Raw genomic sequence first — 23,821 nt, 5'->3', positions numbered from 1 at the left:
TTCCAGCAATATCACGGCGGGGTACACCACAAATGGGCTTCACACATTGTACCCATGTCGGGAATCGAACCCGGGTCTTCGGCGTGACGAGCGAACACTTTAACCACTAGGCTACCCGACCGCTCCTAATACATAAGGAATAGGCAACATACAACAATGAGAACGTAACCAAAAACTAAGGAACAGCATAATAAATCTGAGAGCACGTTGCCGAAAACATGGAAACGGCAACACTAAAATTCTCAGACCGCAGCCTTCCAAAACAAGACATGCGCAGAACAAGAAGGAAGTTGACAGTTATGTGGGGATTAAAACACAGCGAGTACATTTACATCTCACAGCGGTAATACAGCGAAACACATATCAAATATTCTATATTGGCGCTGTGAGGTGTACATTTACTCTCTGTTTGTTGATCCTCATGACATGACTGTAAACCGTCTTCTCGCCGCTCCTCGCTTCCATGCAATGACACCCGCATAGAGTGGAATGCATCGTGATGGCCTGTTGTATGATGCAGAGCCTCCTGACGATGAGATACCCACGTCAAGCGGCACAGATGATGGACATCGAAGACCCCAAACTCCATGAAGAGCTCCTGGTACCTGGAGGGGTGACGAAACTTAGTTGGCAACGCTTCTGCCAAGGTGGCCAAGATTCAGGGGAACTACCTCAAGGATTATTGCAGCTCCCCCATAATGCCCCCCATTCACTACGACCACGAATATCCCGAAACACCCCGAATCGGAAACTTTCGAAATTCGCGATGATTCGGCCAATAATGCAAACTTTCGTGGCTAATCGGGTTGAAAAATATGAAGAATGCCATGAATGGGTTAAGAAACGTACGAATTACAAGATTTATGTACGGATCATGCACGAATGGTAAGAATCACCTGCAACTAAGTTACGAATATGCCGAATGTTGTTCTTACTTAATTCTTACATGATTCGTAGTTGACTCGGGACATTCGTTGCTGTTTCGGGATGTTTTCGAGTTGAGGACAAGAAAATTTGGGGGCCACGAATCGCTAAGAATAGCCAAGAATGTAAAAGAATTCTAAGCTGTTACGCAACTGTTACGGAACAATAATAAGAATTAATTACGAATGGATTACGATACAGCCACGAAAGTGCAATTCGGCGACCCTTCCACAGAAGTTTTTGACAAACAAAAACTTTCTCGCCGATTCAACGAACTCCCACGAACTGAACGAATGTTTGGGAATCAAATAAGATTCATTTAAGAACTTCAACAAATGACTGAGATTTATCTACGAACATGAAAAATTCGGGTTGATTCGGGATATTCGTGGTCGTAGTGAAATGGGGGCATTAGTCAGGACATCCGTATTTAATAGTGCGTTTCCCATTTTCGACATACGCTGTTATTGGACGCCACATGTAATGAGAAATATAGCTGCAAAACAAGTTATTTTTTAATTAATTACACAATTTCTTTTTAATCCCACAATATGAAGCATTATTATTTTTGTGAAGAATTTTCGAGGAAAATTCTTTTTTTGGATAAAATTCCCAATTCTCTTATCTCTCTTGGTACAAGCTTCTCAAAGCGATGACGAAGCCCCTGATTCTAGCCAGTCCTTCTATGGACAGTAGAATGTTAAACAATACTTAAATTTTGAAAGCCATGATACCAAATACTCGGTTTATTTGTCTTGAACACGACCTTAAATCCCAATTGCACGTCACCACATTTCCTGACACATTCGGAAACTGCCGAGTAAGGGGTCAAAATGAAATTTCAATATGGAGTTAGTGGGTCAGCTGGTCATTCCAGGTATACAAAGGAGTGTCTGCTTCATGTGGGAGAAAAGCCCGAAGTAATGCAAGTCTTAGATGTTTACCACTTTGATGAAACCAACCAGGGTATGATGCTGACAATACTAAAACATAAACAGAGCAGAATTCCAACCCACTTAGGTTTCTGGCGTGCTGTAGGACGTGCCCAAGGTGCCCAAGGAACGCAACTGGGCACAGCGAATTGCTCTGAAATAAAGGACTGGCCTATCCATTCCCTCAGGAAGTAATCAATGGTGAATGAATGTTGTTTGTTAGTTGCAGAGGTTGTCGGGTATCCAAGTGGTTGAAACGTCCACATACAGAGAAGGCTGGTTCAATTTTCTACATGGTGAAGCTCATTCCTGTTATTCCCCAGTATATATAGCTGAGTCCTTACAAGCAGCATAGAACTGTGAAGATTGGTCTTACCCAATCCCTGCTTGCCACAAAAGGCGACTATGCTTGTCATAAGAGGTGACTAACCGGCTCACTGACTTGGTCATCTTATCCCAATTGCATGGATCGATGCTCATGATGTCTATCACTGGACTGTCTGGTCCAGACTCGATTTACAGACTGCTGTCATATAGCTGGAATACTGCTGACTGTGGCTTTAAACAACAAACAAACAAACAAACAAGCAGCATACATCCATCACCCATTTGATGGCTCTTATTCAGCCCCTGGGTTCTTTCCGAAAAGGTCTTTGTCCTCAGTCTTTTAAAATATGGGAGTTATGTAGTTATGTCTTAATGCAAAAATCGCTTCCTGGTATGGGGCCCTGGTACCAATAGGGGCTCATCTCAGAATTTCACAAACCATAATTTTACTGATCTTCATTTATTTAATATACATTGAAACCAGCATGTTTTGACACAAATCTGCCTGTTCATTCTACTGGTTGGCATTGTGAGACTGTCCGTTAGAAATGGTGATGGTCAGAGCTTGTGGTGCAATGATGCTCAAAAGCTCTCTCGGGAACGAAGACATATCCACCGATATTGTTGGTTCAATTGTTGACTCTCCACTGTTATTTCTGCTCCGTGTGATGTTATCTGGCAAGGTTAAAGGTGACACAAGGTCAAAGTCACCATGTCTGTTTATAACAAATGACCTTAACATTTCATCGAGTTCGCTTGAAGGTGTCTGATGACCACTTCTTAATGTCTCACTGTTTGTGTTGGGGACTGATTGGACGACTAAAGCACAATTGACTCCTTGTGAATTTGGACCCGTTTGGCCTTGATTTGAGTCATGACCTTGACCCTGACCTACACTTTGCAGTTGAGCAAAATCACCTAACCCATGGCTCTCAAGTTCATTGAAGTTGATCTTGGTGGAATCTTCTGCTGCAGCATGCTGGGCAAGTAAAACAGAAGATGGCTTCTGTTCTTGACTGTGTTGACGAACTTCATTTAAGCCATGAAAGGAAACTGGTCCACTGGAGGTTTCAACTGATGAGTTAACTGTACTACACTGAGTGACATTTTCAGACTGGGGAGCAGTATTAGATACACCAGTTGTACCAGAATTCTTATGTTTGTGTCTTGAATGTGCAGCATTACATGGCTCCTTACAATGAGGCAATTCAATCTGAGTTTCAGCAGATCTTGATCCTTGTGAAGAAGCTGTAGATGCCTCCTTCCCCAATGACTGACTTTGTTGTGATGAAACCGCACTGTTTTCCTTGGTCTCTGGACGGGGTGCTAATTTGTTCACCTGTTTCTGTTGGATGGAAGGCTCGGTATGTCGCTGAGACTGGACAAACATCTGCTGAAGCTGCTGAAGCTGCTGGAGACTTATAGGACTCCCAACGGGGAGCCGAGCTGGAACACAGATATTCTGAATGCCTCTCTGTTGCATCTGTTCAGGGTTCAAGGGGGCTACAGTTACAAACTGGGGCAGCTGGGGCCTGCTTGAGTCTTGGGGATAAAATGGCACCTGCTGGTTCTGTGGCTGTTGTGGTCTTTGAGCTGGCTGAATAACTGGAATTCTCAGACCCTGCAGGTTGGGACGAATGTTCTGTAACTGAATCGGCTGAGCAACAACTTGAGATAGCTGTTGTGGGTGAAGATTAATTACTTGATGGATCTGGTTGCCAATCTTAACCATATTTGACTGTTCAGAACTTTGAACATTCTGAATGTGTGTTATTTCATCTTTGGTAAAATGTCTCAACACATTCTGTTCTGAAATTTGAATGGTTTGACCAGTCATTTCAGTGGATTGATTCGTCTTTGTCAGTGGAGTATGTGCTGACCTGGGCTTCTGATCAGACACGAGCTGTGAGGATGTGTTTTGAACTTCAGCTTGGGTCGTGGACGTCACGGCATTAGATTTGATGGGACTTGACTGCACCACATACTGAGGTTGAGCGAGTTTAATCTGAATATTTGGTGCTTGCAGATGCAAAACATTTGGCTGAGGGTTACCGAGAACTGGAACCTGAAACTGAGGATGACCATTGCTGAACTGCTGCTGGCTCTGGACGGTCACCTGTTGCCCTGAGCGACCAGCAGTCAACTGCTGGACCTGGGAGAGTACTGAGCTCTTTTGTGTGTTTGATGTAGTGGAGGTTGGTGTCGTCTGACCTTGAGTCAGAGCGACAGTTTCCAGCTGGGTGTTCTGGGAATTGGGGGTGTGCGTCTGGGCTACATTAGCCTGGAACTGAGGGCTGTTGGCAGCAGCTACTTGGAACTGCCCCAGCTGGGACAGCATCCCCTGTACCGGGGCCAGACTCTGGAGAAAACATTGAAAAGCCAGTAAGACAGTTATCATAGTTATCGCTTCAAGTGTAGGATGTCTTCAGATTTGGTTTGGTTTGTTTAACGCCCCACTCAGCAATATTCCAGCTATATGTGGGCGGTACTGTAAATAATCGAGTCTGGACCAGACAATCAGTGATTGACATCATGAGCATCGATTCACATGACTGGGATACGATGACATGCATCAACCAAGTCAGCAAGCCTGACCACCCATTCCAGTTAGTCGCCTCTTACGACAAGCATAGTCGCCATTTACGGCAAGCATGGGTTGCTGAAGACCTATTCTACCCTGGAATCTTCACGTGATAACCTGTGGCTGCAAGCACCTAGATTTGGATAAACATCACAATAAATAAGTCTATGTCTTCGGAAGCCATTTGCACTGTATTTCAATCATGTCTCAGCATATGAGTATATTACAAGAAGGAAACCCCGGCACTGGTCACACAAACATTTACTGTGATGTTTGTGAAACCCACAAGTACAGGTGAAATGGGGTTTAACGTTGCTTCCAAGATTATTGCACTTATATAGTGACCTGCATGTACGTGTGTGTGTGTTTGTGTGGCTGCTTGTACTAGTCCGGACCGATGCCGATTTATAGTGCTAGCTCACTGAGATACCATGCCACAGTTTCACATGAATACCCCACTCAGACACAGTATACTGACTCCGAGCTGACCAGTCCTTGTTTTAGCCCCTTGATGCCGAGCGCCAGACAGGGTAACAACAAGTACCATCTTTTAACGTCTTTTGGTATGACGCGGCCAGGGATCGAACCGCGAACCTTCTGCTCTCCGGGCGGACGCTCTACCACTAGACCACAGAGGCGGTGCGCCAGTAAAGGTGCATACATAGTGCAGCTGTTTTGTGAATTGAGCACTTTGTGATGAGCATGAAACCTGGCACAGTTGTAGGTTGTTGAAGATATGAATACACAATATTGGTTTAGTCAATAGCTCTTAATTAAGTCATAAAGATATACTGAAGATCGAAATTATTATTCTTTTCATTTTTTCTCACTTTAGGTCACCCAATTACAGTTATGTCCTTTTCAGAAGCAGTGTCGAGTACATACATTCCAAATTGTTAGATTGTGGCTTTGTGGGTCTCTTTCATATGAGATATACTGTATTCGATGAAATAAGCGCCCAGGACGCTCTCAACATTAGAAATAGAATATTAATAGAATATTATTTTGGTGAAAAAGACAGAGTTGAAAGATAAATTTTCATGGTTTATGCTGACAGCCTGAAATGTTCATATACGAGAGATACATTTTTCGAGAATTTAAATGCCCATAATTAAGGGTGCATATAACACACGAGTTCGTATTATGCGCGAATAAATAAGTGTTGTGTACATTGATCAATCGGAAGGGGGGTTAATTGGTATTGTTCACTAGCCAATATATTAGCAAATATAGCCGTGGGCGCTTATTAGAGCAGGGCGCTTATTACGTTGAATACAGTACCCGAATTTCATTCCTCCATTTTGAATGTTTGCAGGTGGAATGTTACAACCTACAACTGTGCCAAGTTCATGCTCTTATCACAAAGTACACAACTGTCCCTGGATCTGTCATGAAACGACTGGATTATTAGGCACCAAAACTTTAGTATTCTCGGGAACCTTGGGATTCACTCCTTCAAAACATCCAATTTTTTTCTAGGAAAGGAGGAGCCAATCAATTTATAAACAATTCACAACACATTGTTTTTCCAGGACATCCTGCATGGCTAGCAAAAAGATTGAGCACAAATTATTTTTTTCTGAAACATACTGGTTGGCCCCTTAGCAGAGGTAGCTGCTATTCTTAGATCACTCTTCAAAAAATCGGATTCCATATTACAGTTAACAATCAATTAGGAAATGTTGGTCAACTGGTCTGTGTGAGTGGTCGGCATCAAGCATTACCTCTGGTCTGGCAATCTGCTGCATGAGGGTCTGTTGCATCATTTGCGTCTCGATCAGCTTCTGCTCCAGCATCTTCAGCAGCTGCGCCTGTTGCTGCATGAACTGCTGCTGAACTTCATTCTGCACACAAAACAAAGGTTTACGACCTTGACCCTCACTGCCACAACCTTGACCCTCAATTTCAATTACCATGACCTCTACTGACACGACCTTGACCTCAATTGCCACGACCTTGACCTCAATTTCAACGACCTTTATTCTCAGTTTCAACAACCTTGACCCGCAATTTAAACCACTCACATTGTTGATTATTTCTGTTTAGAAGTACATTGTCTACTCACATTCCCTTGTTGTGTCTGTGGCTGTACAGTGGCAGGAGAGGTGACAGTGCTGCCTCCCGAGATGGTAGGACTCGTCTCGGACGGACATGATGGAGATCCAAGCATACTAGACGTACCAATACTGTCATCTAAAATAAAGTAGCATTTGGCCTTCATGGAATGCTTCACATCACAACAGCATAAAAATAGTCCAATATACATAATACTCAGCAGACAACACATAGACAGCATTGTGACCCTGTACTTCACCTTAATCTTGGGACAAAAATCTAAGCCTATCACGCTTATTGAGTCACAATAAATACATTTTTTGATTTATTAATATGTGAATGGGTGACATCAAGTCATTTCATCAAGTACAAAAATAGGGCAATGATATTCTTATTCTGTTGATTGGTTGGTTGGTTGGTTGGTTGTTGTTTAACGGCGCACTCAGCAATATTCCAGCTATATGACGGTGGTCTGTAAACCAGACAATTCAGTGATTGACATCATGAGCATCGATCCACTCAATTGGAATCGATGACATGAATCAACCAAGTCAGCGAGCCTGACCTCTCGATCCCGTTTGTCACCTTTTACAACAAGCACAGTCGCCTTTTACGGCAAGCATGGGTTGCTGAAGACCTAACCTACCCCGGATCTTCACGGGTCTATTCTGTTGGTAGTCTCAATAAAATCAAGTGAGTTTTGTGTTTGATGGTGATACTAAGGGGAATGAAAATCTAAAAACTTGATCTATTATTGCCTTACCCTTATGACTGAAATGATTTAAATCATACAAAGATAAACACGTCCACACAATAACAGAAAGCACTCTGTGTCAAACAATAGAGTGATACACAAACAGTCCAGTGGCCTATGACCGTTTGTGGTGTTTGTTCGTTACTTAAAAATGCTGCTCAGCAATATTCCAGCTATATGATGATGCCCTCAGAATAAACAAATCAGGACCACTCAATCCAGTGATCATTATGCCGATCATTGATACTCGCTGTACGGGTGTGACGACATGCTTTCAACCAAGTCACCGCTTCTGCTTACTGGTCCATTTTGTCTCCTACACCCAGCACAGTTTGCTGGGGACCTATTCTAACCCAGAATGAACCCAGGGTGACCTATTACTGTTTTGTCCGTTGTTTAACACCACACTCAGCATTATTCCAGCTACATGATGACAATCTGTATATAATCGAGTGTGGACCTACAATCCAGTGATTGACATCATGAGCATTAATCCATGCAATTGGGATTGATGGCATAGATCAACCAAGTCAGCGAGCCTGACCACCCGATCCCGTTAGTCGCCTCTTACGATAAGCATAATAGTCGCCTTTTGCAAGCATGGGTTGCTAAAGATCTATTCTACCACGGATCTTCACGGGTCCTCCTTTTACGGCAAGCATGGGTTCCTGAAGACCTATTATACCCTGGATCTACTACCAAAGTGGTATTTTCAACATGGCCACAAGGATGGAACTTGAATGAAACATAGATCCTTACTGTGAGTTTGACTGAGAGAGTCGCTGGAGATTCGCCGTGGGTTTTCCATCCAATACTTTCGGAGTCCATGTTGGGGCGGCTCCCTCTCGCCGCCTGTCTGCTTCATCTGGTCGTTGACCTTCCCTATAGTGCTGGCACTGCACCCAGTCACCCAGGTGATGAACTTGTAGCAGTTGGACCTCACTCCTCCTGAACACACAGGCAATGAGGCATGTGAGGTTTGTTTGTTTGTTAGTTTGTTTGTTTATTTGTTTGTTTAACGCCACACTCAGCAATATTCAAGCTATATGATGGCGGTCTGTAAATAATTGAGTCCAGACCAGACAAACCTGTGATCGATATCATGAGCATCGATCGATTCGTGCATCCTCTATATCTCCCGGGCTTCCATTATGGCACATCTACCCTAACTCCAGGATCCATTCCCGTGGTTCGTGCAATCTTAAATTACCCACCCTTGAGTTTCATCAGAATGCGAGTTACAAACCAGCCTTAATGTTGGCTTGGCGATATCAACAACATGGCGGTCAGTTCTATTGATTACAATAGACTTTGTGGGAAATTCAACACGGAAAAACTGTCTGACATGCAAAAGAAAGCCCTGTTTTTGATGGAAAGGATGTCATGTTCATTAAAATTGGCGGTGCCAAGACCTCCCTTACCCATGTTCTTTTTCCTTATCTTGACGTTTGATTGGAAGATAAAATGTCAATGAAAATCAAGGGCAGTAATTTGAGATCACGAGAACGACGGGAGTTAGTGTAGGTTTACCAAATTAGAGAGGATTGTGTTTGTGAGGGTGCTTGAACTAGTCTGGACTAGTTTTACAGTGCGATACGGATATGGATACCCATCCAGACACAGTATACTGACTCCAAACCAACCAGTCCTTGTTTTGTCCCCATGATGTCAAGCATCAGGCAGGGTAACAACAAGAACCTTCAGCCAGGGTAAGATCCATCCATACATAGCATAAGCTTCACCGTGTTCACAGGTACTTCATGTTTCATATGAGGCTGGTACCGTCGTCACCCTGGGACACCTTATTCTCATGTCTGGGACCCCCTAAGCATGCTACGGGACCCACCATGCCCCTTAATGCCAAGCCCCAGGCAGGATAACAACAAGTACCATCTTGTAAGGTCTTTTGGTATGACGCGGCCGGGGATCGAACCCCCAACCTTCCGCTCTCCAGGCAACATGCTACCACTAGACAAGGGAGGTTGTCCTAAACATTTAAAGTCTCACCAGAGGGCGTTAACATTTCCGCCAAGACCCTCCTGGCTTCCTGTTGTCCTGATGTCGCTCGCTCCCTCCACTGCAGCAGCAGGCGATGGTGGGTCAAGGCCATCTGACACAACACACGTGGGAAATATAATATACACTTCAAAAGATTCGCAAATTGTATTCAATATGCATATTAGAAGTAGCGGATTCTTACAAAATTTTGCACATGGGTTTTCCGATTCATACCTAAATGAACCGAAAAAAAATACACAGTCAATGCTTATAATTAAATCTGACAATGAAAACATGTTTTATCTACAATAGTTTAAACAAAAAGAGGTGTATATATCAAAGCAGACAAAAATGACAAGCAGACAAAAATGAATTGTTTAATTCATGCACATAACTTGACACGCCTACAAAGTCAGTAGCCAATCAAAGGAGAGTAGGATCAAATCAATGTTCATAGGACCTGTCAATCAAGGAAAGCGTCGAGAAGAACTGTGACAGTCAGACTGTAACGAGCCAGAACAAATATGTCCGGGAGAAGGTGGCTGTTTCAAATGACATGGTCAGTTACTGCCAGATTCAAACATTAGTTACCTGATAACGGGAAGACATAGTTGGAAAAATGCTAGATCTTTAGTTAGAAATAGAGCTTTTGACCACTTGACCACTTAGCCCCCTAGTTATTGTCTGATACAGCTATAGAGTATAGACATACACCTCGTAACCATATTAGTCCAGCAGAAATGGCATTGGACCCAGACATTTCTGATAACAGGACAAATTAAGAACCACAACAGGACTAAAATGACTAGATTTATTTGGCCGAAGTAGGTTGGTTTGTTGGATGAACACAATTGGGATTGATGACATGCATCAACCAAGTAGGCGAGCCTGACCAGCCGATCCTGTTAGTCGCCTCTTACGACAAGCATCGCCTTTCACAGCAAGCATGGGTTGCTGAAGACCTATTCTACCCTGGATCTTCACTTTTCATTGGGTAACCAATATTTTTTCACTCTATTGTATTTTTACCAAATGAGCAAGCATTTCGAGATTTTTTAAATAAAAGAATAATGTTTCAGATGTATATACGATTTTAAATATAGGCTTATAACTGTGTTTAAAAAATAAGCTCCTTTGCATGATGCTGAAAAAGCTTTATTGGGTATTTAGGAGTGCTGTTTTTATACATTTGAGTTTTTCATTTAATGCATCTGTTTCTGTACGCAAGTTAATTGACAGTAAATAGGTTTTGAATAGTTGGGGGTATTTTACGCAAATACACAGCTTATCTGTAGCTCTGGTCAGAACTTCTTCAGTCATCAGTACACAAATATTCCAATAAGCAATCAACAATTGAAGATGTACAGAGATTAAGTAAGAAATTGCAATGCCAAATTTAAACCAGTAGCAAAGAGTTCTTTAATCCACATTAATCTTCATCAATAACCTCGTCATTAGCACAGGTGATGGTTTAAGGAGTATCCTTTACACTTAAGGCCACAAAGATCTCCCTTTTTAAATAAACTGCAGTTGGAACCAGGTAATGAGGCAGAAAAAGTACAAGTGGATGTGGTTATGTGTCTGGAAGCCTTCTAGGGCCATTTCGTTTTTTGGTTTTTTACTTGAAATTTCAAGATGTCATGTTGAAATTTCAAGACACATACTAAGTTGAAATTTCAAGATAATTATCTAGAAATTTCAACTTAGTATCTTGAAATTTCAAGATAGTGTCAAAAACAAAAATGGCCCTAAAAGACTTCCGTAGTACATGTGCATTTAATGACCATAGAATAAGTTTGATATTATACACTTAAACATTACATGTTAACATTTGCCCCATGAAGATCCAGGGTAGAAAAGGTCTTTAGTAACCCATAACTTGCCGTAAAAGGCGACTATGCTTGTCGCGAGAGGCGGCTAACGGGATCAGGTGGTCAGGATCGCTGACTTGGTTGATGCATGTCATCGATCCAAATTGTGTGGATTGATGCTCATGATATCAATCACTGGATTGTCTGGTTCAGACTCAATTATTTACAGACCGCCGTCATATAGCTGGAATATTGCTATGTGTGGCTTTTAACAACAAACCAACAACAACAACATGTTAACATTTAAATTGGTTAAAATGTCCTATAAAAAGTATATTATTATTTAATTAGGAACTCCATTATCAACAAGAAAACAGCATTGTCACTATCCCCCATCATGGGGGCACATTAGAACTTTGTTTGTTCGTATAGTAGAGAATATAAAGTATAAAAAAGAGTCCTATAAAGCCTTAAGAAAAAATAGGCACTTCGGCCGCTTCATGTCATCAAAAATAATGATTAAATGTGAACATTATACACACAAAAGGCCCCTTCTCTGGAGAAAATAGCTCGGTCTTGATAAGTATCTCTTTGATAAGCTAACTCATCCCCAGGGTAGACACTCTGCAACAAGTAAAAGACAATTCCTGCATTTGGAGGAGGTGCAGATGGACCAAGTTTCCAGGAACCTCCACAGAAGACAAATAGTTTTGTTTGTGTGTTTGTTGTTTAACGCCGCACTAAGCAATATTCCAGCTAAATGACGGCGGTTTGTAAAATAATCGAGTCTGGACCAGACAATCCAGTGATTGATATCATGAGAATCGATCCACGCAATTGGGATCGATGACATGTGTCAACCAAGTCACCGAGCCTGACCACCCGATCCTGTTAGTCGCCTTTTACGGCATGTATGGGTTGCTGAAGACCTATTCTACCCTGGAATCTTCACGGGCCAGAAGAAAAATAACGACCAAAACCAGGAGAGACTGGGGTCGACAAACTGAACTGCACTACAAACTCACTCTGACACAGTTGTCAATGCAACACTTTTCTGTATGCAGGTCCATCAGAGATCGCAGCTGTCCTAATGCGGCCTTTCCCTTCACCCTCTGAGCTCGACATCCTCTCTAAAGGGCAAGGGTATTGAAGTGAGTGAATATTGGACCTATATAACAGGTTCGTAACACCAAATGATCTTCGAACAAGAAGCTCAGGTTAGTAGAGGTGAGTCCTTGTTTACAGGAAGCACTGAAGACCCTGTACTTACAGTGTGATTGATTGTGCTGAGATAGAACAGATAGGCATGGCGACGTCTTCCCAAGACAAGGGAGATAACCGTCTGTAAAAGTCCAGTTCCTCCCTTGTCAAACTAGGCTGATATTTCCTGGCTCAATTGTAATGCCACCAGTGGCATAAACAAGTTATGTCCCATTCATAAACTCACTCACTCACCCTGCCACCCAAGCACCCACCCACCCACTCACTCACTCACCCATACCCACTCACTCACTCACTCACCCATACCCACTCACTCACTCACTCACCCATACCCACTCACTCACCCATACCCACTCACTCACTCACTCACCCATACCCACTCACTCACTCACTCACCCATACCAAATCACTCACTCACTCACCCATACTCACTCACTCACGCACTCACCCATACTCACTCACTCACTCACCCTGCCACCCAAGCACCCACCCACCCACTCACTCACTCACTCACCCATACCCACTCACTCACTCACTCACCCACCCACTCACTCACTCACTCACCCATACCCACTCACTCACTCACTCACCCATACCCACTCACTCACTCACTCACCCATACCCACTCACTCACCCATACCCACTCACTCACTCACTCACCCATACCCACTCACTCACTCACTCACCCATACCAAATCACTCACTCACTCACCCATACTCACTCACTCACGCACTCACCCATACTCACTCACTCACTCACCCTGCCACCCAAGCACCCACCCACCCGCACACTCACTCACTCACCCATACCCACTCACTCACTCACTCACCCACCCACTCACTCACTCACTCACCCATACCCACTCACTCACTCACTCACCCACCCACCCACTCACTCACTCACCCATACCCACTCACTCACTCACTCACCCATACCCACTCACTCACTCACTCACCCATACCCACTCACTCACCCATACCCACTCACTCACTCACTCACCCATACCCACTCACTCACTCACTCACCCATACCAAATCACTCACTCACTCACCCATACTCACTCACTCACGCACTCACCCATACTCACTCACTCACTCACCCTGCCACCCAAGCACCCACCCACCCGCACACTCACTCACTCACCCATACCCACTCACTCACTCACTCACCCATACCCACTCACTCACTCACTCACCCATACCCACTCACTCACCCATACCCACTCACTCACCCATACCCACTCACTCACCCATACCCACCCACTCACTCACTCACCCATACTCACTCACTCACTCACTCACCCATACCCACTCACTCACTCACTCACTCACCCATACCAAATCACTCACCCACCCACTCACTCACTCACCCATACCCACTCACTCACCCGCCCAGCCGCCCACCCACACACCCACCCACTCACACCCACCAATCACTCACTCACACACCCACCCACTCCCACCCACCCACTCACCCACCCATCCATCCACTCACTCACTCACTCACTCACTCACTCACTCACTCACCCACCCACCCACTCACTCACCCACTCACTCACTCACCCACCCACTGCCTCAGACTGACATCTGTACCTCCTCTGTCTTGAGCTTCTTATGCAGGAAGTTGTTGGAATAGCGCAGTACCTTCTGCGTGGCCCTCTCACACAGCGACATCGTCCTGCGCAGCACCTCCCTCTTCTCCAACACAAACATCTCATACGCTGCAGACTTCTTCTGACCATTGCCTAGCCCAATATTTTTGGCTCTACAAATAACATTGTGTTTGTTGATTGTTTAACCATGACAAGAGATTTATCTAGCAATTTTAAACCATGCCCAGAGATTTATCTAGCAATTTTAACTAAGTGCCTTTAGTAGACATGGGAAAAAATGTTATCATTTTCTGAGGTACTTTCACATCACGAAGACCCAGGGTAGAATAGCTATTCAGCAACCAATGCTTGCTGTAAAAGGCGAATATGCTTGTCGTAAGAAGCGACTTATGGCAATTTACAAACCGGATGTCCATTTCATCCCAAGATTTTGATAGGACTATGCATAATGCAACTCAATAATTCAAACCTAGTTCGGCAATGGTGGAAACTGGACATTTATAGTCGGATCACTCCTGCCTCGGGAAGACAGTCGCATATTGGCCTCGGAGCAGATATAGATAAACCTGTGATGTGTGGAAGCCACCCTGTGTGTGCCTGTGGATGCTTGTACTGGTCTGGACCAATGTCGATTTTATAGTGCAAGGTCACTGAGATACAATGCCGCAGTTTAACATAAATACATCATTCAGACACAGTATACTGACTCCGAGCCGACCAGTCCTTGTTTAGCCCCTTTATGCCAAGCGCCAGACAGGGTAAGAACAAGTACCATCAGTCAATATCGTTTGGTATGACGCGGCCAGGGATCAAACCCACAACCTTTTGCTCTCTGGGCTGACACTCTACCACGGACCACGGAGGCGGAGGTGGTCTCGCCATAACAGAAAAGGGTTGGAACTTTTGAGCAGAGCATTTCTACAAAGTCTCAAAGTCAAAAGCACTAGGGAGTTATGGTAACATCGACTTTCACACTGGAGCAGTGTTCGAAATAAGCGCCTTCCGAAGCCTGAGCCAGGTAGATCTCATGTCGGATCAGATCAAATTGTAAGGGTTCTTACCGCATGTAGATAATTTATGTGTTGATATATTTGTTACAATGAGCTGCAGTCAGATTTTTAAATGAGGGCCTGAAGAGTTTAGTCAGGGCCTGCAGCTTCTAAAGTCTGTGGGTCCTGCAAATTGTTTTATTTAACACACTGCACTGGAGTATATATATTTTGTCCTTTTCTAGATATGCTTAAGAATACTTCATGAATGAAAACATTTTGAAGTTTTTTTTCATTTTCAAATTAGAGGTCTTTTCAAGGCTTGAACCTCTGTTTGAATCAAGTATCCTACCTCTTTCCTTTCCTGCCAGACTCGGACAACTTCTCGGTATCATAGAACTTCAAGGCACTGAGTCGTTTGGCTTCCTTGTGTAACTCTGTCAACTCAAGTCCTCGCTTCCTCATGTCATCTTTGTTACCTACACACGCAGATCACAGAATAAATACATGAAGTTGGATGTTCATGACATGTTCATGTCATACCTCTTTTAGGAATCTTGCAATTCCATTGGTTAATCCGTACCATGTGACGAAACAATACATTTCAATGTAGACCTCCAAATAATTTGACGGACACAGACCTCGAATATTGACTCGTCACATGATCAGTGTTGAACTGTCACATGATGAAAGTTGAGACGTCTGCTAGAAAACAAGATGGCGTTTGGTAGTCCAGTTTCCACCCTTGCCGAACTAGGCTGGTATTATGGTGTTACATTTTGGCTGGACTAACGAGTCTATGCATAGTCCAATCAAAATCATGCAGTGAAATCGAAATCCAGTTTGTAAACTGTCATGGAGATTTTGGTCGATTGCAGGATTTGCAAAGCATGTCCACCACCAACTTTGGTGTCAACAGATATTTTCCAAATCTTAATCAAGGTGTTCACGTGATTTGATGCACTTCGCGATGTAAGATCCGTTTTATCACAATATAGATCTTGATTATCAATCAGATCGCCATTTTATGTGAATCAAATACAAGTGATACGAGAGGTGGAATCTGATCGGTCCATAGGAGAGCCTTAGAAGGGACATAACTCATAATAGCCACTGGTGGCGCTACGATTGGGCCCAGGAATTCCAGCCTAGTTCGGGAAGGGTGGAAACTGGACTTTTACAGTCAGTTAACTCTCTTGCCTCGGGAAGATAAGTTATATCATGTGTGTCAGCTTGATGCGGGAGGAAAGTGATGCAGGTCTTAGACATTTACCATTTTTGTGAAACCTACGAACACGGGTATGGTGCTGACAAACCTAGAAACAGACTCCATGAAAACTTGGGTTTCAAAGCCAAATCATTTCTGGCAAACCTAGGGGAGGTAACTCTGCCATATCTGGGCCCCTACAGTGAATTTTTAAATCTCACCATCAGCTTCAATGTAGGCCTGAAGACACTTGCAGGCTGCCATCTTGAAACTAGGGCAGTAGAGAACCTCCGCTGTGAAATACAGGATGGAAATCAGACATGTTGTCATTTGAATTAATCTGAAACATTAGATGCAAAAGGGTGTTAGAATGTATCAAAGACTACTCTGATATTTCTCTTCTTTCATTCTCATAAGAAATACAATCAGTGTTAGAACAGCCCATGTCAGATTTCTGTACCTAACAACAGAACCTATTTCTGTCAATAGTCATACAGCACACGGATTTCATATTTGATCCAAGAGTCCATGACGTGCTCCAGTCGTTGCAGTAACCAAGGTTAAACCCTGTGCACTGGGTTACATGACAAATTGTTTTTTTAAAATGTTACCAAGACAACATGTTGAAAAAACATCTGGATGGTAAAGTAAAATTGACTACGGTTTACATATCATATTTGTGGTTATTGGGGTCAGACTTGTCGCGGAATCACTGTTCTATCAAGACGTCATTTCTGGAGATTCGAACATGCGCTTGCAACGTGATGACGTCGTAAATTGGACGATAGCCGGAAGGTCACATCCAAAAGTGGAAAAGATATGACAATCGGTGTTGGGAGAAAAGGTACATGTAATTGATGTGAGGATTGTGACAATGTGCGGGAAATATCTCATACAAGAAATAAACGACTCATGGTTGTTGTTTATCATACAATAAAACACTGCAGGGAGAATAAACCATGAGTGGTTCGCACTCGTCATGTATTTCTGAAGTACAAGGACTTTCAAACCCTGACATCCTCATCATCCTAATCATCATCATCATTGCATCCCCTTGGAGACTGACTGGGTTTTAGGGCACCTACCTTCAGGTACATTTAGTTCTGCTGCGAGGGTTGATGCGAACAGTTTGGCCTCCAGCAGATACTTGTCTTTCTCCTCCTGAGAGGGTAGAGGTTTCAGCTTCTTTGGTTTCTTTGGACGATCCAGAGCTAACCCTACAAATACAAGCAGGGTAGTTCAAGGTCAATTCACAAATAAATATTAAATATTTCCAATTTCATAAAGATGAAACTCTTGATGACACATATCTTGTCAATATCATAAAGTGAAGCAGTATCACTCAGGGTATGTGTGACTTTTTCTGTTCATGAGTCCCTTGTTTAAGAATTGAACGTCAGCTTGGATGGGTTCATTGAAGTGTGAACGATTTAGGTTAAACTGTGTGAACCTCCGAGCTTGCTAGATTAACCAGCGCTTTTAAAGTCAGTATCTCTTAATAAATCAATTTTGTTCACCTCAGTAATTTTACAGAATTCATTTTCTTCACCTGCGTTATTAGTAGTCATAGATAGCAATTCCAAATCCAATTCACAATAAGGACAATCCATTTTGTTTCATCTAGCAGCTGGACGACATTAAACACCAGAACCAAAGCATTTATTTATTTTTTAGTCAGATGAAATGTTACAAGACCAGGCAAAATACTAAATTAATTATATTGCTGATAAATGCAGGGAGTAAAAAGAACATCATCGTGTGGACTTTTATCTCCTTCACAGGTGTGTGTACTCCAAATATCAGACCACATGACTTCCCCTTCAGCCAATCAGCAGGAAAGAAACAGTGTAAACTTTATAGCATGAAATTATTAGGTTTTTATACCACGAACTGGAGGCGAGGGATGCATAAAAACCACATGTACCCCTTGTTGCTTTCTTTCGGAAGATTCTGAAATATTTTTCACAATTTCATTATTATTTTTTTTTTTTTTTTTAAAACATTTTGCATCTTAACACCATGAACAATCCTGAGTCTAGTAGTACACAGGTACATCACATGTGTCCAAACAGTGCAACCAGGCCATGACATAAGCTAACACAGACCTTTGGTGAGCTAAATGCGAAAGACTAGAAATTGCACAATGTCCTCTCACCACAAGCGTTACAAAGCAGGAGAGTCTTCCCTGTGGTCGGGTCGATGTGGATTCTCGGACTCGGCATGTGTTTGCTACGCTTCACTCGAGAGCCTCGCTTTGACATCAGCGGGTTACAGACGTAGGAAGTCTTGCACAGGTCACAGGAAAACGGCATCCCTACAAAGTTAGAGCACACTGATTATCACCAGCGTATGCTGCACATGGAAGTGCATTGTGCCTTTTGTCTGTTTTGTTGTTTAACATTGGACTCGGCAATATTCGAGCTACATGACAAAAGCTTGGGATTTTTGCAAAAGGGAATCATTTGTATCAGAAAATACTGGAATTCTCATCATAAAGCGAGACCACCTCTGTGTTCTGGTGGATTAAACGTCTGCCTGGACAGTGGAAGGTTATGGTTCAAATCCCCTGGCTGCCTCATCCCAAATAATGCTAAAAGATGGCAATTGTCATTACCCTGCATTAAGGGAATAATAAAGACTGGTCGGCTTGGAGTCAGTATACTGTGTCTGAGTGGGTTTTCATCTTAAACTGCGGAATGGCATCTCAGTGGACTGGCACTATAAAACCGGCATAAGTCTAGACTAGTACAAGCAGCCATGCACACATGCATGTTGCTGTATAAAAACAATAATACTGAACATAACCCCATCACCTAGATAATCCATGAAGAAATGTCTTTAAAAAAAGAAATTGTGGTCGAAAACATTGTTTGAAAACATGTTTAGTCCCAGATAAACATGACAGATGTGCTCTGCTTGATTTTGCTCCTTGAAATTGTCTTTTTAACTCCATACTTCTGGTACTGTGATCAAATTATAAACTTGCAGGTGCTTAAAGGGGGTTTAACACAGGATGGCGACCTTTGTGCCTCCTGTGTGCAACCAAAAAATTTGCTAGGTCGTCGTTGGAGGCTCAAAGGAATCAGAACGGTTGCCTAGGTCGTTCCAAGGTGGTACACAGGAGGTTCAGACATCGCCATGGACGCCATGGTCACCGTGAATATTTGAACATGTTCAAAACAGTCACACAAAGGATGCCGAGGAGGTTGGTTGCTCAAAGGTGGCTCAAAGGAGGCACAAAGGAGGCACAAGCATTGCCGTTGTTGCAGATGAAGGCACAGTGGTCGCCCAATGGTTGCCAGGTAATTGATGCGTTCTGCTGCAAATTTTCCTGTCAATCTAGGCCATGCTTCTGCCTCCCTTGTATCTCCTTTGAACGATGACATTGAATGATGACTGTGGCGACCGCCGTGCCTCCATTTGGCAACCACGGCAACCCTTGAGACACCATGGCAATGCTTCTGCCACTTTTCTGCCTCCTTTGAGCTACCTGTAGTGCCTCCTTTGAGCTACCTGTAGTGCCTCCTCAGCCTGCCTATAAATAGAGGGTTTGTACCTGCAGTGTTTCATTGTGGTTGCAGACGCTGAACAACTCGAGCAGTTACTGCTGAACAACTGCTGGAGCAGTTACATAGAAACATGATTTTCTGGGTTTAGGCGACCATTGAGGGTCCTGGCCAGTTTTGATTGTCCAAAGGTGGCCCAAAGGTCACAGCCCTGTGTAAAGGGGCCTTAAGGAAGCCACAAGACTGGTCAGTTATAAGAATACTTTCATTTACCTTCATGACCCTTTTCTAAAGATGTCTAAAACTGTCAAATCTGGCGATTCTTGTAAGTGGAAAAGGATCTAAGTCCTAACTGTCCTATAATACAACACTTAATCAGTGCAATACAAATGACTTACCATTTGGCAATTTGTCATACGGTCGATCAGGTGCAAAGGACGATCCTGAGATTGTCTTTTTCTTCTTCTTCTTCACTGCCTGCCCTGCTCTGACCTTTGTTGATAGCAGGTCAAGGTCAAGGTCAGGTGAAAATGACCTTTTCTTTTTTCTCTCCCTTTCACTTTTCCGGTGACCTTGACCTTCAAGTGCTGAACAAGCAAACTCGTCCATCTGGAAGGTAACCAAGGTAACATGTCAATACTGAGTTTCTTTCTCGACTCAAATACAGTGTAACATTTTTTTTGTCACAACATTAAACAAACAAATTAAGCAAGTCCAAATATATCATTTCTTTTACATATCCACTTGTCACTCTATAGTCCCACACACCCACTCCCAACAAACAGAAATCCACAATATAATCTTCTATCTCAAAATTGACAGCTACATTGACATTCTGACCATGTTTTTATCTTCTGCCTACTCAGGCCACACACATTTTTTGTTTCACAGACCCAGCAGGAAGAGAAATAAATCAAACACAAAAATATGTATTTTAATTATGTCACCCGCTGGTAGTGAGTGAGTATGGTTTTTATGCTGCTTTATGCAATATTCCAGCAAATTCACGGCAGGGGACACCAGAAATGGGTTTCACACATTGTACCCATGTCGAGAATTGAACCCGGGTCTTCGGCGTGACGAGTGAACGCTTAAACCACTAGGCTACCAGACCGCCCCTCTCCTGCTAGTAATCATGTTTATATAGAGCCTCTTAGACAACATGAAATGTTATATATAAATTCCATGTCTACATTACAAAAAGTGATTCAAGAGGACACCTACACTTCTAACTCTATGGCAGAATGACTTTTTTATAAAACTATAAATGATTGACACAACTATTTATCATTTATCTTATTTCAAAAGACCTTGAGTTGAAAAGCTGGAAAAAATTCATGAAAAATAAAATTTTAAAAAGTGTGGCCTTAACATGCTTAAGAAAATTAAATTCTCCTGAAGCAAAAGAACAGTAATATTTCCCAAAATTATGAATCCTACATGCTACAAGAAGAAATGGTACTTGGCACAATGCAATATAAATTCAGTCATTATTATTTTATATTAAAAAGTGATACATTTATGTCCCTCCTGACTTCAGGGATTCCTGGAATAAAATCTGAAAAACACAAATAAATTTGCATAACCTACACGATTTTTTGCTTGATTGTTTGTTGTTTAATGTCGCACTCAGCAATATTCTAGCAAAATTACTGCAGTGAGATTTTGATATTTTGGTTTTCTTGATAAATATCATTACAGGGATATTTATCTAGATCTGCTCAGAGGCCGACACTTGGCTCCAGGTCTTCAGCAGATATCATAAAAAGGTCTGAAACTGTTATTAAAAAATTCCTAATTTATGTTATTATATAATACTGATAACTAAATTTATGGCTTTCCATATCATGTAGTCTAGGTAACCAGGTCTTAATGTTTTGTTTTATTTTCTTGCATTGAATGCCATCCAAAAATACCCCTGTTATAAAACCCCTGAAAGTAAAAAAAATAAGATTTTATATTTTAAAAAAACTTTTTCTCAATTTGCCCACCAAGGGCACTAAGAATCCTATTTAATCCCTGCATTGACTAAGTTGTTTGGGTCTGTCAGTGAACATGATAAAGTAGATCTACTCTGTCTCACAGACCCGAGAGAAATGAAGAAAGCATTCATCTGGGCTCCATGTGGATTATATTTTATTAATTTTGTAGATACATATTTTTAAAAAAGATAACTTTATTTCTGGGACTAAATGTCAGTCTAATAATGAAGTGGGGGGAAATATGCTAAATCTCCAAAACATATTAAAACTTTTACAGTGAAAGGTACTCTATTCTATAAGAGAATGGTTTGTTCTGTTTCATAGGTGTTTGCATTAACCAGATACATTTGTGGTATAACTAACAATTCACATTTTAAACCTACCTAAGAATTTAGATATTTGAGAATGTTATTGGGGTAGGGAAAAAAGGCACCAACTTGAATACCGTATTCGACGTAATAAGCGCCCAGGGCTCTCTCAAAATTAGAAATAGTGGGCTCTTGAAAGACAAATTTCGTGGTTTATGCCGACAGCCTGAAATGTTTATGTACAACAGATATATGTTTCCAGAATTTAATTTTATTGCCAATAATAAAGGGTGCATATATAACACGAGTGCGTATTATATGCGAAAAGGGGTCGGAAGGGGTGCTAACTGGGATTGTTCACTAGCCAATATATCAGCAAATCTCGCCGTGGGCGCTTATTAGATCAAGGCGTTTATTACGTCAAATAATGTATTGTATTGTGTTTTGGGCAGTTTGCATTCTTCAACATAAAACAGAGGCCATATATATAGGCCTACCGATATTTGCGGTCACTAGCCTAAATCACAGGACCATGTAATTAATAACTAATAATAATAATAAACAAACTCACAATTCTTTCAAAGACGAGGCCTTCTATGCAAGTTTGTTTGTTGTTATTAGTTACATCAAATGTCCCATGCCTAAATCCACTGATTCCATCAATTTCTGCATTCTCCAGAATCTGTTTTATATTTGTAAATAAAATATAGATCTATTGTGTTTATGCTGCTTAATTTGTACTCAGGGTGAAATATGTAAAATGGTTAATCTAGGCCTAATCTATATCTTCATGCCTGATCTGAACTACAAAATGGCAGGGCTTTGACTAACTGATGTTATAGGCCTAAACATTGGCGGAAGCAAAAGTTCTGCATTCTAAATAATTCATGTGTTATCATGAAATCATAAAATCGAGTTTAATTATTCAATAGGCTCTGCCTGTCACTGATGTCAGTCTGAATAGTTCCTTCGGCGAATAACAACTGAGTAAGAACCAGCCTCCTCTAACTGTAAGTTACTGATATGAACGCTGATTTTACTCCTAGGCCTATGGAGAATTCGAAACATTTTACTTTGTTTACATTCAAAATACTTCACAAACTACATTTTATAACATTGCGATTCCAAGATAATTCAAACATAATATAGCATATGATAATCATTCTAAAATCCATTTACAACTTATTGGGAAAATTCAAAATCCAAGAAGAAAATGACACATTATTGAAAAACACCCATTGTGTTCGACCGGAAGTGCGTGTTGGGAGAAACGCGATATTTACAATCAGAAAATACGTCAATGTCTAAGCCATTTTAGTAAAGTGTTGCTATCATGTGCAATAATTACGTTACCTGTCATACGTTTCACCTTTGTTTGCTCTTTGTATGTCGATGTTGTCAAAAACAAACCGAGAAACGGCTTGCACAAAAGTTTAGCGTTCCGCCATCACATTTGACTGTGGAAGGTTCACTGAACTCTCCCAAAGATTGTCGAGCGGAGTTGCGTCCCTTTGAACATCCACGTTCTTTATTCAAATACATGGTCATATTAATGCATATGGACCATGTTATATGAGTACAAAATAATATTAGATAAATATACACATAATATT

The 23,821-nt window shown here is 42.0% G+C and overlaps 1 protein-coding gene across 1 annotated transcript; it reads right to left on the bottom strand.

Annotated features, from left to right (window-relative positions):
- Window positions 1-2,697: 2,697 nt before the first annotated feature.
- Window positions 2,698-23,671, bottom strand: LOC139476975 (accessory gland protein Acp36DE-like). The gene is made up of 13 exons (XM_071259521.1): window positions 23,562-23,671; window positions 20,317-20,527; window positions 18,568-18,726; window positions 17,498-17,629; window positions 16,634-16,705; window positions 15,558-15,684; window positions 14,197-14,368; window positions 12,408-12,512; window positions 9,581-9,683; window positions 8,333-8,521; window positions 6,830-6,957; window positions 6,489-6,608; window positions 2,698-4,542 (listed from the first exon to the last, which is right to left on the bottom strand). The coding sequence occupies exons 2-13, from the start codon at window positions 20,525-20,527 to the stop codon at window positions 2,698-2,700; spliced, it is 3,363 nt and encodes a 1,120-aa protein (XP_071115622.1). The 5' UTR covers window positions 23,562-23,671.
- Window positions 23,672-23,821: the final 150 nt, after the last annotated feature.

This window comes from Haliotis cracherodii, unplaced genomic scaffold, assembly GCF_022045235.1.
Source record: "Haliotis cracherodii isolate W230 unplaced genomic scaffold, xgHalCrac1.p SCAF_30, whole genome shotgun sequence".
NCBI lineage: Eukaryota > Metazoa > Mollusca > Gastropoda > Lepetellida > Haliotidae > Haliotis > Haliotis cracherodii.
This window is presented reverse-complemented; position numbering and strand designations above follow the sequence as displayed.

Bases quoted from the DNA above. Each gene is read 5' to 3' on its own strand.
- LOC139476975 (XM_071259521.1), bottom strand. From the start codon at position 20,527: ATGGACGAGTTTGCTTGTTCAGCACTTGAAGGTCAAGGTCACCGGAAA. The intron at 18,727-20,316 runs GTAAGTCATTTG...CTAACTTTGTAG, and splicing joins GTATGACAAATTGCCAAATG to GGATGCCGTTTTCCTGTGAC. The intron at 14,369-15,557 runs GTAGGATACTTG...TGTTATTTGTAG, and splicing joins TCTGGCAGGAAAGGAAAGAG to AGCCAAAAATATTGGGCTAG.